Source organism: Rhea americana, unplaced genomic scaffold (assembly GCF_003343005.1).
Source record: "Rhea americana isolate MKP2758 unplaced genomic scaffold, rheAme1 scaffold_33, whole genome shotgun sequence".
Classification (NCBI taxonomy): domain Eukaryota; kingdom Metazoa; phylum Chordata; class Aves; order Rheiformes; family Rheidae; genus Rhea; species Rhea americana.
Window position 1 is genome coordinate 220,271 of NW_028186457.1, and position 13,585 is coordinate 233,855.

General features: G+C 61.7%; 2 protein-coding genes across 6 annotated transcripts; one reads left to right on the forward strand and one right to left on the reverse strand.

The window, feature by feature from the left end:
• Positions 1–392: 392 nt before the first annotated feature.
• Positions 393–7,325, forward strand: ABCB6 (ATP binding cassette subfamily B member 6 (LAN blood group)). The gene is made up of 19 exons (XM_085310904.1): positions 393–949; positions 1,583–1,720; positions 1,911–2,100; positions 2,611–2,703; positions 2,959–3,151; positions 3,241–3,362; positions 3,454–3,563; positions 3,655–3,720; positions 3,866–3,991; positions 4,081–4,157; positions 4,272–4,335; positions 4,608–4,693; positions 4,809–4,866; positions 5,050–5,154; positions 5,421–5,595; positions 5,891–6,003; positions 6,146–6,240; positions 6,885–6,953; positions 7,037–7,325. Exons 1-19 carry the CDS (start codon positions 434–436, stop codon positions 7,161–7,163), a joined length of 2,523 nt encoding a protein of 840 aa, XP_085167030.1. The 5' UTR covers positions 393–433; the 3' UTR covers positions 7,164–7,325.
• Positions 7,326–7,463: 138 nt separating this feature from the next.
• Positions 7,464–13,467, reverse strand: ZFAND2B (zinc finger AN1-type containing 2B). 5 transcript variants are annotated; one of them, XM_085310907.1, is made up of 7 exons: positions 12,638–13,467; positions 11,748–11,899; positions 11,396–11,503; positions 11,176–11,245; positions 10,612–10,688; positions 9,922–10,000; positions 7,464–8,396 (listed from the first exon to the last, which is right to left on the reverse strand). In XM_085310907.1, exons 1-7 carry the CDS (start codon positions 12,845–12,847, stop codon positions 8,247–8,249), a joined length of 846 nt encoding a protein of 281 aa, XP_085167033.1. In that variant the 5' UTR covers positions 12,848–13,467; the 3' UTR covers positions 7,464–8,246. The 5 variants fall into 5 exon arrangements, with proteins under 5 accessions (XP_085167033.1, XP_085167032.1, XP_085167031.1 ...); XM_085310906.1 differs by having other exon boundaries at positions 9,922–10,003; XM_085310909.1 differs by lacking the exon at positions 7,464–8,396 and adding an exon at positions 9,514–9,635.
• Between the last annotated feature and the right edge of the window lie 118 nt (positions 13,468–13,585).

Below are 13,585 nucleotides of genomic sequence, written 5' to 3' on the forward strand. Positions count from 1 at the left end.
CCCCCCCCCGCCCCCTGCCTGTCCTTGTGCACCTGCAAGGACTGGTGAACCTGGCTGATCCCAGTGCAGCCCCAAAGCAGGGCATAGCCAAGCGCCACGGTGCACTGACCCTGAACCCAGCACCACTACCACATCCCTCCTCTGCCACTGCTTCCACCTTGCCATGGGGCAACCACAGCGTGCAGGACCACAGCACCTCGCCTGGCATGGTCACTGCTCAGCCCTCGGCAGTGTGCACGTGTCATACGTCCATCCAGGTGCRCGCTTGGGCTGCTGGTGTGCAAAGCTGGCCCTGTTTGCATGCAGGGGTGCCTGCCTGTGTCCAGAGTGTTTGCCCTTGTCCCCGTGAGCGCCCCCTCTGTTTGGCCATGGGTCCCCATTTGCAGCTGTACCCGACAGCCCCTCTTCTCTCCACAGCCAGTGACCGGGCAGGATGGCGGTGCTGGGGAGCTACTGCGAGGGCAATAGCTCCTTCACACAGGTCTGGGTCCAGCAGGGCTTCCAGCCCTGCTTCTTCTTCACACTGGTGCCGGCCGTGCTGCTGAGCGTCTGCCTGCTGCTGGGCGCCCTGCAGTACTCCTGCTACGTCCGCTTCGGCCGTGCCATGGAGCCCAAGTACATCCCCAGGTCACGCCTCTACCGTGGCCAGGTCCTACTGTCCCTGCTGCTGTCCCTGCAGCCCCTCGCCGGGCTGCTGTGGCAAGTGGGGGGCCCGGGGCAGCTCTACGGCTACATGGTGCTGCACACCTGCCTCTGGGCCCTCAGCTGGGGCTGCGCCATCGCCCTGCTGCAGCTGGAGCACACGCGGGTGCTGGCGCAGGACCGGACACGGGGCCACGGCACTGTCCTCCTCCTCTTCTGGGCGCTGGCCTTCGCTGCCGAGAACCTGACCTTGGTGTGCTGGAGGAGCCCGCTGTGGTGGTGGGCGCTGGAGGACACCAACCAGAAGGTGGGCCAGGCGTGCGGCCGGGCTGGGGGCTGCACAGGGTGTGGGGACGGCTGCTGGGGCCCTTCGTGCCCTTAGGCTGCGTGGCTCGGAGGGGGTTTTGCTGAGCCATGGTGCTTGGCGGTTGGGTGGGCACGTGTGCCATGCTGTGCCAGACGCAGCTGCTGCCACCCTGAGAGAGGGAAGCAAGGCACCATCCCTGTGCCTGCACGGCCTCCGGATCACCTGGACCCAGATGCCATCCCTTCCACTTGGCACCCAGGGTGAACGTGCTCCCTGGTTGCACCCACGTTTCCTATTGCACATCGCAGCCCTGGCTAACGCGTGCTCCTTGCGTGCCTGCTGTTCCCGTCAGGCCCAGCCCTGAGGGCACTGCTGGAGGGGAGTCCACCTGTCCGCCGGGGTGGTTGTACTTGGCCAAGCTGAGTGGGTTCCCCTCTCTCCTGGCTGCCCCCACACCCCAGTGTGGTTTCAGAGGCCCCCACCGGTCATGGCCAGCCCTGTGCCCCACACTGCCCTCGTCCTCTCTGCCTGCGGTCCCTGCCTCTCCCTGAGCACTTGCCCATCCTGCACCCGGCTGCGGCTGGCCTGTGCCGAGGCAAGGTTGCGGCACTGACCCCCCGTCTCTCCCRCCAGGTGCAGTTCAGCTTCTGGCTGCTGCGTTATATCTGCACCTTCACGCTCTTCGTCCTGGGCATGAAGGCCCCGGGGCTGCCCCACAAGCCCTACATGCTGCTAGTGAACGAGGAGGAGCGCGACGTGGAGAACAGCCAGGTGAGTCCTGGGGTGCTGCTTTGCAGCTGGGACCATGTGGGGTCGTGTCTGGGGAGGAGGCTGTGCCTGCGCGCAGCTGTCCTGGGATCGGGACTTCAGGAGACAGGGACAGCGTCGTTTAAGGCTGCTCATCTCCCTCCCTGGGGTGGGGTGCCGGGGCAGTGACGTCCCTGCTGTCCTCTCCCCCCAGCCTCTCCTGCCGGAYGCCGGCAGGACCGCGTCCACCTGGAAGGATTTCCGGCAGAAGCTGCAGCTGCTGGTGCAGTACATGTGGCCGAGGGGCAACCGCCTGCTGCAGGGGCTGGTGCTGTTCTGCATGGCGCTGATGGGGCTGGAGCGAGCCATCAACGTCTTCGTGCCCATCTACTACAAGAACATCGGTGAGGCGTGTGGGGCTGGCTGTCCCCGCTCACTGACACCCTGTCCCAGCAGTGAAGGGGGCTGAGGAGAGCCAAGGTTGGGTGCTGGCTCCTTGCAGGGGACCCTCATCTTTGTGTCATGCCATGTCCTGCCTGGCAGTGGGCACCACTGCCTGCACAAAGGGCTTAGAGGTAGACACTTTGCCCAGGGATGCGTGTGCTGGCACCTTCCCAAGGTGTGTCCCCTTTGGACCTCTGACTCCCCTGCTCTTCCATCAATGTAGCCTTTTGGCCCGACCCAGAAGATGCTGCATTTCAAGGACCAGCACCCACAGCCTCACTATGCGCCGGGGGTGGGGTGGGGGTGTTGTAAGTGTCCCAGGAGGGTGCAGGGACGTGGCAGGACACAGGTGCTGGGGCAGTGCTGGGGGCAGGAGTCAATGCAGGGGCTGKTCCCCATGCAGGCTCTACTCGGGGTGCCCAGCGACGCTCCCTGCCCCTCTGCCCTGACCCGTGCCACTCTCTCCCCAGTGAAYGAGCTGACGGAGGGGGCTCCCTGGCACACCCTGGCCTGGACCGTCTGCATCTACGTGGGGCTGAAGTTCCTGCAGGGTGGAGGTGCCGGTAAGGACTACTGAGAAGCACTGGGCACTGGGGACAGCACAGGGGAGGTGGGGATGCCTGTGGTCCACAGGTCACTGCTTGCTCTGTCTTGGGAGCGGCAACCAGGGCTGGCTCCCGGGCTGGTGGCAGTGGGGGGGTTTTGTCCCACATCTCTCTAGCCCAGCCAGGGTTTGTGAGCTGCACACATGCCCCAGCGATGGGGAAGGGGAGGAGGGTGGCATTTGTCCCCRCTGACTGTGCCCTGCCGCCGCACAGGTGCCACCGGCTTCGTGAGCAACCTGCGCACCTTCCTGTGGGTCTGGGTGCAGCAGTTCACCAACCGGCAGGTGCAGGTGCAGCTCTTCGCCCACCTGCACAACCTGTCGCTGCGCTGGCACCTGGGGCGCCGCACCGGCGAGGTCCTGCGCAGCGTGGACCGCGGCACCAGCAGCATCAACAGCCTGCTCAGGTCAGAGCGCGCCCGCGGCGGGGGGCAGCCAGGGCAGAGGGTCGCGCCRTGTGGCTGGATTGATGCAACGTCCTCCTTGCCCCCCCCAGCTACATCGTCTTCAGCATCATCCCCACCATTGCAGACATAGTGATTGGCATCATTTACTTCACCTCAGCTTTCAACGCCTGGTTTGGCCTCATCATCTTCGTGTGTATGAGCCTGTACCTCAGTGAGTGCCAGGCGGGGGGTCTGGGAGCAGGGTGCCCACGCCGGGCTGGGGGCGGCAGGCACAGGCTGACGTGGCCCCCTCCTGCCTGCAGCTCTGACCATCTTCATCACGGAGTGGAGGACCAAGTACCGGCGGGACATGAACACGCGGGACAACGAGGCCAAGTCCCGGGCTGTGGACTCGCTGCTCAACTTTGAGACGGTAACGGCAGAGGGGCACAGGGCGGGCGCTGAGCGCTGCCCAGCGCTGGGGGAGTGGGGCTGGACGCTCACCCTGCTGCTGCGTGTTGCAGGTGAAGTACTACAACGCCGAGAGCTACGAGGTGAACCGCTTCAACGATGCCATCGTCAAGTACCAGGTACGGGGTGGCGGGGGCTCAGCACCCAGCATCAGGGGGCTTTGAGGGGAAGGACTAAGCATCCCAGGCATCTCTGGGGATGATGAGGGTCGCCACAGGTCTGGTGTGAAGGCAGCAGTTTTATGGAGGACCTCACCTTTTCCAGATCTCGGAGTGGAAAGTTAGTGCCTCGCTGGGCCTCCTCAACCAAACCCAGAACTTGGTCATCGGCCTGGGGCTGCTGGCGGGGTCYCTGCTCTGTGCCTACTTTGTCACTGAGAACAAGCTGCAGGTAAGGCTGGTGCCAGCCTGGGCAGTCGCCTGCCTGCGATGGGACCCCAGTGCTGGCAGTGATGGGTCCCTCTTGCCCATCCATACCAGGTGGGAGACTTTGTCCTCTTCGGCACCTACATCATCCAGCTCTACACACCGCTAAACTGGTTTGGGACTTACTACAGGTAATGCTGGGAGCAGCAGGGCTTCAGGGATGCCTAGTGTGCCCTGCAGTCAGTGCTGCCCTCATCCCCATGAGAGTGTGGTCTCCTAAACCCTTCCATCTTGTCTTATTCCAGGATGATCCAGAACTCCTTCATCGACATGGAGAACATGTTTGAGCTCTTCCACGAGGAGCAGGAGGTGAGTGTGATGCAGGGCACCCCCATGCTCCATCACTTCCCAGTTCATCTCCGTGTGCTCCTCATCATGTATCACACTTGAGCCATGTGTACTCCTCCCCACTATGTCCCCTGGAAAGCAGCATCCCTGTGGATATGTCCCTAGGACCCTGATGTTCCCCTAGACTCCAGGCACTGCCTCTTTGCAGACCCTCTTCTCAGGCACGGTCCTGTGGTCCTGCCCCTGAGGACAGGAATGGGCTGGCTCTGAGGTTATGTCTCTGCATCTGGCAGGTGAAGGATGTGGTGAACGCTGGAGACTTGAGCTTGGAGGCCGGGCGGATCGAGTTTGAGAACGTGCACTTCAGCTACGTGGATGGGTATGGGGCGGCAGCACAGCGTGGGCAGGATGGGATGAGCTGAGCTATGGGGCCTGGCATGGGGACGTGGGGCAAAGCAGGCAGCCTTGAACCCCTCTCCGTCTCCCTTTCCCAGGAAGGAAATCCTGCAGGACGTCTCCTTCTCTGTGATGCCTGGGCAGACCTTGGCCCTGGTGAGAGCGGCACTGGGGCACTAGGTTAATCGCTGGAGGAAGTGGGGCTGGGAAGTGGGTCCGAKCCGTAGCAGGGTGTGCAGGACTGGCTTTACCTTGGGCCAGTCCTTCCTTGTGTGGCCCCTAGCATTTGGCACCAGCAGAGTCTCTGGTGTCTCCAAGACCTTCTTCCCCTGTGTGCAGGTGGGACCTTCGGGCTCGGGAAAGAGCACCATCATCCGCCTGCTCTTCCGCTTCTATGATGTGCGGGGTGGCTGCATCCGCATCGACGGGCAGGACATCTCCCAGGTGAGAGACAGGAGGCCTCTCGGGGCCAGAGAGGGAGCAACTGCTCCGGGCAGCCTGGTGAGGGGACCAGCGTCCCCATGGCAGCTGGAGGGCAGGCAGCCCCCAGCCCCTTTGAATCGTTAGCTGCTGTGGCTGTGCTGGCAGGGTGCTGTGGCGCCACGTGGCTTCGTTTAAAGTCGGGCACGAGAAGGGGGAAGGGTGGGCTGGCGGCAGTCAGGCTTTGGGGGTCCTGCTCAGCCCTCGCCCGCCACCGCCATGGCCCCCAGGTGAAGCAGGCATCGCTGCGTGCCCACATCGGGGTGGTGCCCCAGGACACGGTGCTCTTCAAYGACACCATCTCCAACAACATCCGCTATGGACGGGTCACAGCCACCGACCTGGAGGTGCAAGAGGCGGCCCGGGCTGCTGACATCCACGACCGCATCCTCTCCTTCCCYGACGGTGAGAGCCTCGTGGCCCCATCTGTGTCCTCCCCTGCTGTCCCTGCGGGGTCTCCGGCRGCCTTGCAGCTGCCGTCATGGGGTGGGCACTGGTGGCAACGGCCGTCCTTGGGTGACGCCCTGCATGGGGGCACCTGCGTGGCCCTGTGCCTTGCTCTGCCTCTCCCTGCTGTCRGCCCAGGGCTGAATCGGCTCCCGGGCAGGGCAGGCCGTGCTGCCCAGCGCAGCAGAGCCCCAGAGCCCGTCCTCAGCTCGGAGGGCGCCGGTGCAGCGTKTTCCTGCCCTTGTGCCCGCAGGATACAACACCCAGGTGGGCGAGCGGGGGCTGAAGCTGAGCGGGGGCGAGAAGCAGCGTGTCGCCATCGCACGCACCATCCTGAAGGGGCCCCACATCATCCTGCTGGACGAGGTAAAGGCCGTGCCCCCCCCCCCAGCCCAGCCTTGCCCTGCGCTGCAGCAGCCCTGCCCCAGCTGCTGCCCGGCGCCRGTGTGGCCTGTCCCTCCGTCCATACTGCGCTTCACGCCCTCCCCATGCGCTGCCTCTCCCACAGGCCACGTCCGCGCTCGACACGGAGACTGAAAGGAACATCCAGGCCTCCCTGGCCAAGGTCTGCGCCCACCGCACCACCATCGTTGTTGCACACAGGTAGGCGCATGGGGAAGCGCCTGCATCTGGGAGGCGCTGAGAGCTGGAGCAGAGCTGGGCTCCCCCACGCTGCCTGCAGCAACCCGGGGTTTGCAGGCAGACCCGCACGGACACCTCCTACACCAGGGTCTGTGGCTCGGCTCTGTGGATTTTGGAGTGCGAGGCGGGGGGGGAAGCGAGCCCTGCATCCATGCTGCCTGCAGGACACAGCGGGATCCTCTCGCGGTGGCTCGCTGTGATGCGCTGGGACCTTGCAGCAGAGGGGCAGTGACAGAGCGGGGGCTCCCAAGGGCTCGCAGACTGGCCAGGCAGGGGGAGGGCGGGCACGACAGGTACCAGCCGAGGGCTGGGGCTCGGCCTGGCAGAGCTGCTCTCGTGGCGTGCGGGCAGGAGCCTGTGGCTGGAGATGCCTCTTCGTGCTTCCTGGGGCTCTGATTGCCTTTAACGCCTGACTCTGGGCATGGCCGAGGGCTCAGCGAGGAGCAGGGTTTCGGAGGACTGTGCAGCGCAGAGAGGGATGTAGGCATCGGCCAGGCTGGAGCCAGGTGGCCAAGAGCGTGCTAGGACCRCCTGGTTGGGGGTGAGGGGCGCACGGAGCAGCGGAGGGTGCCCGTGGCGGTCCCCTGCCCTGCCTTCCTCCGCAGGCTCTCCACCGTGGTGGGCGCAGACCAGATCCTAGTGCTCAAGGAGGGCCGCATTGCGGAGCGAGGCAGGTGAGCGCAGGGGAGGGCTCGGCGCTGCCTGCCCCCGCGACGGGGCCGGCTCGGGGCCGCGCGCTGACCCGCGCTCCCCGCAGGCACGAGGAGCTGCTGCAGAAGGGCGGGCTGTACGCCAGCATGTGGCTGCAGCAGCAGGCCGGCGACGACGGCGAAAGCAAGGAGCGCTGCACAGAGAAGCCCGCGGGCAGCAAGAAAGGGCCGTGAGCACGGCCACGCGCTCTGCTGCGACCCTGGACCGGGCCCCGCGGCGCCGCGGCCCCGCTTGCCTGCTGCCAGCCGGGAGCTGCAGGGACTGGGTTGGACACTCCGCTGCGGTTGTACCTGTCTGTTTTGCTGTGTGTAGTTTCTTAAACCAGGTCCTGCCCAGCTCTGCTCCTGTGTGCTCTGGGGAGGGTGCGCGCCTGTGGACTCCCGTGGGGAGGCTGGGGGATCCCGTGCTTGGGGCAGGACCAGGCTGGCTGTGGGGCTACTGCCCAAACCCACAGAACAAACCCAAGCCTGGACTTTCCGAACGAGCCCTTTACTGAGGGCCCAGGGGACAGCGCTCCGGAGGGGCCTGGTGCCACACTGCAGCCTGCTGAGCGCAGCCCAGGAGGAGGACAGAGGGAAGAAGGGAAGGCCAGCGTGGCCCAGGCATCCTCATGCGCAGCAGCGGCCTGATCGCTGCCAGAGTGCGGTGAGCAGTTTTTAGCAGCCCTGCGCCGGCGTCACAGGCCCTGCGCCCTGAGGGCTGGCATCATGCTGAGCAGCTGCTGCATCGGCAGCGTGGCGCCGGCCGGGCGACACGGCCTCCCAGGCAGAGAGCCAGTGTCAGGGCTGGGGAAGAGCCTGCTCCCCCTCTCGCAGCCCAGTCCAGCTCCAGTCACCTGCAGAAGGTGCAGCCACCAGCCCTGCTCACTGGCACTGCATTGCCGTGGCAGCCAGGGACCAGCAGCTTCTTGGCGAGCAGCTCTGAGTGAGGAAGAGCATGTGAGCAGGCAGCCACCCAGGTGCGCCAGCAGCTCTGCCACCACACTGCTCCAGGGAGAGCAAGGGAAGTCCAGCACTTGAAAGGACTTGCTTTGGGGAGGAGGCCAACCCCGAGTTGCCCATCTAGTGACATATGCAGGAGGAAAGGGGCTCAGCCCCACTCACAAGGTCATTACGTTGTGGTGATGCCAGCCCCACGACCTGCAAGGTAGGGGCAGAGGCAGGRCTCCAGGATGGATACCAAGCTACAGCTCTCCTCAAGCTACTCCAAGCTCTCTGCTACATGTTTATTTCCCCCAAACAGCATTTTGACAAGTTTCAGCATTCCCTCACCCCAGCCTGTACCCCCACCTGCCCTGGYCAGGCATAGGGAGACACTGCCAGCAGACAACCACTCTTTGGACTAGGAAAGCAGAGCCTGGCACTGTGCAGACCCAAGCACATCCACGGAAGTAGGAGCAGTTCCAGCTGGGAGGCATAAGACAGCTAGTGAGAAAGCAGCATGGTCCCCCTTTGCCACACAGACTACCAACAAAGGGCCAGCAGGACAAAAGCCACCACACCTGGGGGTCAGCGCTTGTCCCCAAACACTAGTGCTGGAGGCAGCTCTAAGCTTYGGGCTACATCTGCGAGGTTTTCTGCTGGGGCACCGCACTGCCATTTCCAAGGAGGGGATTACGCACAGCATGGYTGAGACCATAGCGGAGAGGCATACCTGCCCTAAGAGCACCACTGTAGCATGCAAACAGTGGCCAGTGGACATCTGTCCTGGGTAGAAGCAGGCCCTGAGAGCATGTGGTGGCCTAGGGATAGTTTAGCAGAGATTGAGCAGCCAAGAGAAGCCACCATGAAGAACACAGCTGTAGTCCTCCCATGCAAAACACACTGGCCCAGTTAAGTCACCACSAAAGTTACTTTTCAGTTAACAGTCCTTGTAAATTTAAACTAGAAAGGAAACATGCCTTCATTCAGCCTCAGAGAGGTCCTCGCCCTGTGCAAACACGAGTGTCCCAAGCTGAGCTACGTAAGGCCCAATGTGCTCTTGTGCATGCAAACAGCAKGGGAGGCACTGAGGACATGAGGAGTGGGGAAGGGCACGGCCCTTCAAGGTTCAGTTGTGCCACGCGCGTGGTGAGACCCCTTTCCAGGCACTGCTGTTGTCTGCTGAGAGGTTGGTTGGACCCTCCCCAGAGGATGAAATCCAGGCCCCTGTTACTGCAGCAGGCAGATACATCCCAACTGTATGTCCAAGCACACAGAAATGGCCCCATGCAACTCTTCCCCTCCAGACTAGCTGTGCCCTCACTTCCATCTACACCACATAGTCCCCCGGGCACTGCAGCCCTGGKACACAGCCACAGCAGCTGTAGGCAAAGTGCACACTATGGGCAGCTGCTTGCTTTGGTCAGTCTGTGCTGGGCCTTGTCCCACAGTTGCCACTTCTCCAGGAGCGTCAGCGATTTGCTGCACCAATTTTCTACAGGCCTATGCTGCCAGGGTGTGGTTAGTAGCTTGCTTACAGCCCCCAAGGAGATCATTTGTCCCTGGCAAAGGGCTCTTATTATCAGTATGCAGGCCAGAACCACACAGCATCCAACTGGTAGGCCACAGCCATTCCTTGGGTCACAAGCAGGTCCCACATCCGCTGGCACACCCTGCCTTGCAGGCCTAGGACATGCTGCAGTTTGATGGCTTTGAACCGTGCATCTGGAACAGGAAGAAGCATACAGTGAGCAAGGAAAGACAAACTTCTTCCTCTGTCCTACAAGGGGCACAAGCAAGGCAACGAGCAGGCACATTCAGGGCTCAGGTCCCCAGGGCTGCGTGCTTAGCAGTGACACTGTCATTGCCTCAGGTCGGGCTGCCCTTCTGGAGGGGAAAGTGTCCCCAGATAGAGCACAGAGGAAGCACAGCCCAGAGAGGACCCCACGACGATGCAGCACAGCTAGGATCAACTCCACTAGGGTGCAAAGCCACAGGCAGTCCCACTCACCTGCCGCTGTAGCTGTTGGTACTCAGCTTCACTTGCTGACAGTGCCTGGGCCAGCGCCAGATCTTCCTCTTCCTGCGTGCTGCTGGGGACAGCAGTGCATGGTGTCCCTCACACTTTCCCCAGACTCACCAGCCCTCATGGTCAGAGCCCTTTGGGGTAGCAGGCATTCCCCATCACTGCAACCCTTCAGGACAGCTAAGGGCAGGGAGCAATAGAAAAACACCCTAAACAGGGCAGGGGCTTTGGGGCGAAAACAAAGGATCCAGCTGGGGCTGGCAGTGAACAAACAGCACCCAGGACAGCCGTGTTCTCCACAGACCTTTAACTCCAGTCTGTAAGATGGTGCTTTTAGCAGCACCAGAAACATGCCCAAGGACTTAAGCTCCTGAATATTTCCTGGGAGCACATCCGTTCTAGCTCTGGCATGCTCCAGCCATGCTCGCTAGCTGACAAATGGTCAGACAACAGCTTGTCCTACTCTGTGCTGTCACTGTTCCTTCCCAGCGTGCTAGAGGGCTTGCTCCCTAAACAGGGCCCTGCACTGGCTCTGAACTACCCCTTTTCCCCCATCAATCAGCCAGAGGCATCATCTAGTCATGTGCTGAGAGAAACGTCATCCCAAAGCCACATGACTTTGCCCAGGGCACCTTTCGCACGCAGACTCAGACATGACGTGTCTCTGGGCTGTACCTGGGTGGCTGCTCAGAGTTGAGTGCTGACTCTGCCAGTGACATCTCCAGAGCTCGCTGCAGTGCCTCTTCCTCACTCTGAAACAAAACATTTCATCATCAGCCTGCCTGGGGACAGCAGGAGGCAGCGCCATGCACCTCAGCAGAGAGCAGATTCTCATCTCTCTCATCTCCAGAGAGTGCAGTCCTATCTGCCTGCACAGAGGGCATTTTGGAGAACATCAGCAGGAAGCAGCTACCCTCCCTCTCTGCACTCAGTTTGTAGAACAGAAAGGCAACATTTGGAGAAAAGGGCCAGGACACTTTGCCTGGAGGAGACTCAGCACTGAGCAGAGCTGACTGATGCTATTTGCAAGCAGGGCAAACTCTGCTKATGCCTCGCCAAGTGCCTGGGATCCTTGTTCCCACAGGAAGGCCAGCTAGCATGCACTGCAGTCACTGCTGAGCATTTCGGGGGTATGCACAGGCTGGGCACCCCCCTCCAGAGCTCCCAGTTGCTGCAGTCACTGCTCACGGTACAGGACACAGCCAAAAGTGCCCAAAATGCCCACACCAAGTCACTCACCAGTCCGTTCTGCAGCATGACGGCTGGAGGGGAGGTGCTGCGAGTCTGGGAGCTGGCTGGTCTGCCTCCTCTACGAACGGGAGAGAAGCAGGGTTATTGTCAAGGCAGGCAGCACTGACAAGTCCATGACCGGGGAGCTGTCACTCCTGTGTCCCAGAGGGAGTCAAGCTGAGCCTGGTCATGCCAATCTCAGAATTCAGAGCTGGGGATGTTGCTGTACCTGGCAGAGGCTGGAACAGAGGGGCTGTCTGCTTGCCGGGAAGCTCCGCTGCTCGATGCAGTGACTGCTTTGGCAGAGGATGCCTCGGCTCTTGCAACTGCAGCGTGACTAGGACAGACAGCAAGCCCATGAGCAACTGCTTTATCCATCACGGGCCATCCCTGGGCTCCTCATCGAAGGATAAGACACCTCACTGGCATCTCTACTTCCCGCCCCCTGTCCTCCCACAGTACTCAAGGGCAGGAAGTATGAGGATGCAGCAGTCCCAACAAGCAGCTAAGGGCGGGAAGAGACCAGCTTCCTCCCTGTCACACATCTGACAAGCCCAGCCCTCTCTCCGCCAGCCCCTCACCCAGCTTTGGAGAGGGGACGCCCTGCCCCACTGCAGTCATGGTCCAGGGGATGCCGGTGCTTGAGGCAGTAGTTCTTGTGGCACTGGTCACAGATCACCTTCATCATCTCCTTCTGCTTGCAGCCAGGCTTCAGACACTTGTTGGTGAAGATCTGAAGGCAGACACGGTGGCAGTGACAAGGGACATGGCCAAGGGCTTGTCAAGGTGGGAGAGGGGCAGGGAGGATGGCCCTAGGCTCTGACCAGCCCCCTGGCACTGCCACTTCTATAAGGCTCTGAAGTCTGCATTTCAGTACAAGTTTTCTTTAGATAAATTATTAATGATTTCCTCGTGCCTCAACCTTTACAGAAAAAGTTCCTCCTGGGCACTGAACTTTATAGCAGGAGAGACAGTGCCTTGCCCAAGGACTCCTGCCTGGTCCATCAGAGCTCTCTTGCTGTTGCTGGGCTGACTGGATTCCTGTAGGGACAGCTCCAGTCCACTGAAAGCCTCCACAGCTCTTTCCTCTTCCTAGTAAGAAGGGGCAACTAATCGCTGATTTATTTTTCTAGTGGTAGTGTGTAGTTTCTGAACACCATCCTGCCTTTCCTTGTGCCCCATGCAGCTGCCCAGCCCCACCCAATTGCTAAGTTAGCCCCAGACTCGCACCACAAAGCTCTGCAGATGTGCACACCACCATCTCACCAATCCTTTCTGTCCTGAACCTCTGCAAGCAGAGGCTACACTGGCCAGGCCAGGCAGTGGGTTGTTTGCATCCTATCCCTCAGTATTCAGCAGGGACTCAGCTGAGCTCAGCAGCTCACCGCACCTGCGACGAGCAGCATCAGGCAAGCACAGCACCCAGCTCAGGGAAACGGGCTCTGCGAGGTGGCGAGCCCCAGGCTCCTACCTTGCGCTTGCGCTGTGCAGGGTCAGACTTGCAGTCACGGTCGATGTGCTCCCCCACCACGACATCAGGCATCTCCCCCCGCCTCACAGGGACTGGGGTGTTGCAGAGAGGACACACAGGGACCTGCACATCCTGTACAGATGAGACGAGGGAGCTGCAGACACGTGGCTGACACCCAGCAGCTGGGCCTCCTTGAGGCCCTGCTACCATCTCTCCCCCTTTCAGTATTTGCCTGCCATGATTTCTGCAGTTTCATCTGTGGTTTGAGATCCTCTCCCCCAACCTCCAAAGGSTCATCTTGTTGTTTCTAGCCCTGGAAGGGTTATGCTAACACATGATCTAGGAAGGACACATGACGGGGCAGGGAGATGCCCAAACCATTCCGCTCACTTGCAGGAGGTAGACCAGAAGTCTGCAGCACTGAGATGCAGACCACAGCTTTCAGAGATACCTCCGCTTTCCAGGCCAGTCCCAAGAGATAGGGAAACAACTCCCAAGTCCAGCAAATTGCTTCAATAAATTATTCTGTTAAAGCATAGGGAAAGAGAGAGTCAGGGCCTCTGCCCTCCTCAGCCGGGGGAGCAGCTCCCTGGCAGCGCCTCCGCTCGCTGCCTGGCTCCCCCCAGGTCTGTGCCCTCAGTTGCACACACAGGGACTTCTTGGGAACGCCCCGTGTTTCCCCAAAGGGAGTCCAAAGCTCAGGTGAGGCACATCAGCTGCAGGACAAGAGCACCCACGCCCCAAGCCATCTACCCCCCGCTCCTGGCCCTGCTCTCGTGCCCAGGCCAGGCAGCAGCAACCCTACCCAGGGCAGCGCCCCGCACCGCGCGGGCCGCCGCGTCCCTCCAGCTCGCGCCCGCGCCCCTCGGCTCGGCTCGGCTCGGCTCCTCTCCCAGGGCGGCTGTTCACGCCGCGGGCCCGCGGCGCCCCGGGAGCCGGCGGCGCCCG

Bases quoted from the DNA above. Each gene is read 5' to 3' on its own strand.
- ZFAND2B (XM_085310905.1), bottom strand. From the start codon at position 12,847: ATGGTAGCAGGGCCTCAAGGAGGCCCAGCTGCTGGGTGTCAGCCACGT. The intron at 11,900-12,637 runs GTAGGAGCCTGG...GTCTGCCTTCAG, and splicing joins CTGCACAGCGCAAGCGCAAG to ATCTTCACCAACAAGTGTCT. The intron at 9,636-10,611 runs GTACAGCCCAGA...TTCCTGTTCCAG, and splicing joins AACTCTGAGCAGCCACCCAG to ATGCACGGTTCAAAGCCATC.